This window comes from Penaeus monodon, chromosome 29, assembly GCF_015228065.2.
Source record: "Penaeus monodon isolate SGIC_2016 chromosome 29, NSTDA_Pmon_1, whole genome shotgun sequence".
Taxonomy (NCBI): Eukaryota; Metazoa; Arthropoda; class Malacostraca; order Decapoda; family Penaeidae; genus Penaeus; species Penaeus monodon.
The window spans coordinates 34,075,476-34,075,803 of NC_051414.1; the positions used below are offsets into that span (position 1 = coordinate 34,075,476).

At 43.0% G+C, this 328-nt stretch overlaps 1 protein-coding gene across 1 annotated transcript in view; it reads right to left on the reverse strand.

Annotated features, from left to right (window-relative positions):
• The window catches only part of LOC119592194 (another transcription unit protein-like), a gene marked incomplete at its 5' end in the record, with an annotated part of 7,705 nt that extends 7,377 nt beyond the window's left edge, over positions 1-328 (reverse strand). Inside the window, 1 exon segment of the mRNA XM_037941026.1 lies at positions 103-328. Within this exon segment, the coding sequence (XP_037796954.1) occupies positions 103-328 (226 nt within the window).

Genomic DNA, 328 nt, shown 5'->3' on the forward strand with positions numbered 1-328 from the left:
ACAGCTTTAGAATGATCAACAGAAATTCTCTGAAACCTTTTTTAATTTTTTCACAAATATGGAACCATACATTCACTAAGAAAATGCCAGATCAGTATTTACTTCTGCTCCACTCAGATGAGTTTCCCGATGATCCTTCACACCTTGAACTTCTTTCGGCATTTTCCCTGGACGAGCTTTTCCTCTTCTTGTGAGCGTATCCGTGGCTTTTACCGTCGCAATTACTCTTGCTCTCACCGTATCTGGCAGTCTTTCTTTGCCGTGGTGATTCCCCCTCCCTCCATTTCCTCTTGCTTCCCTTCTCTTCCTCATCCAATTTCCTTCGAGA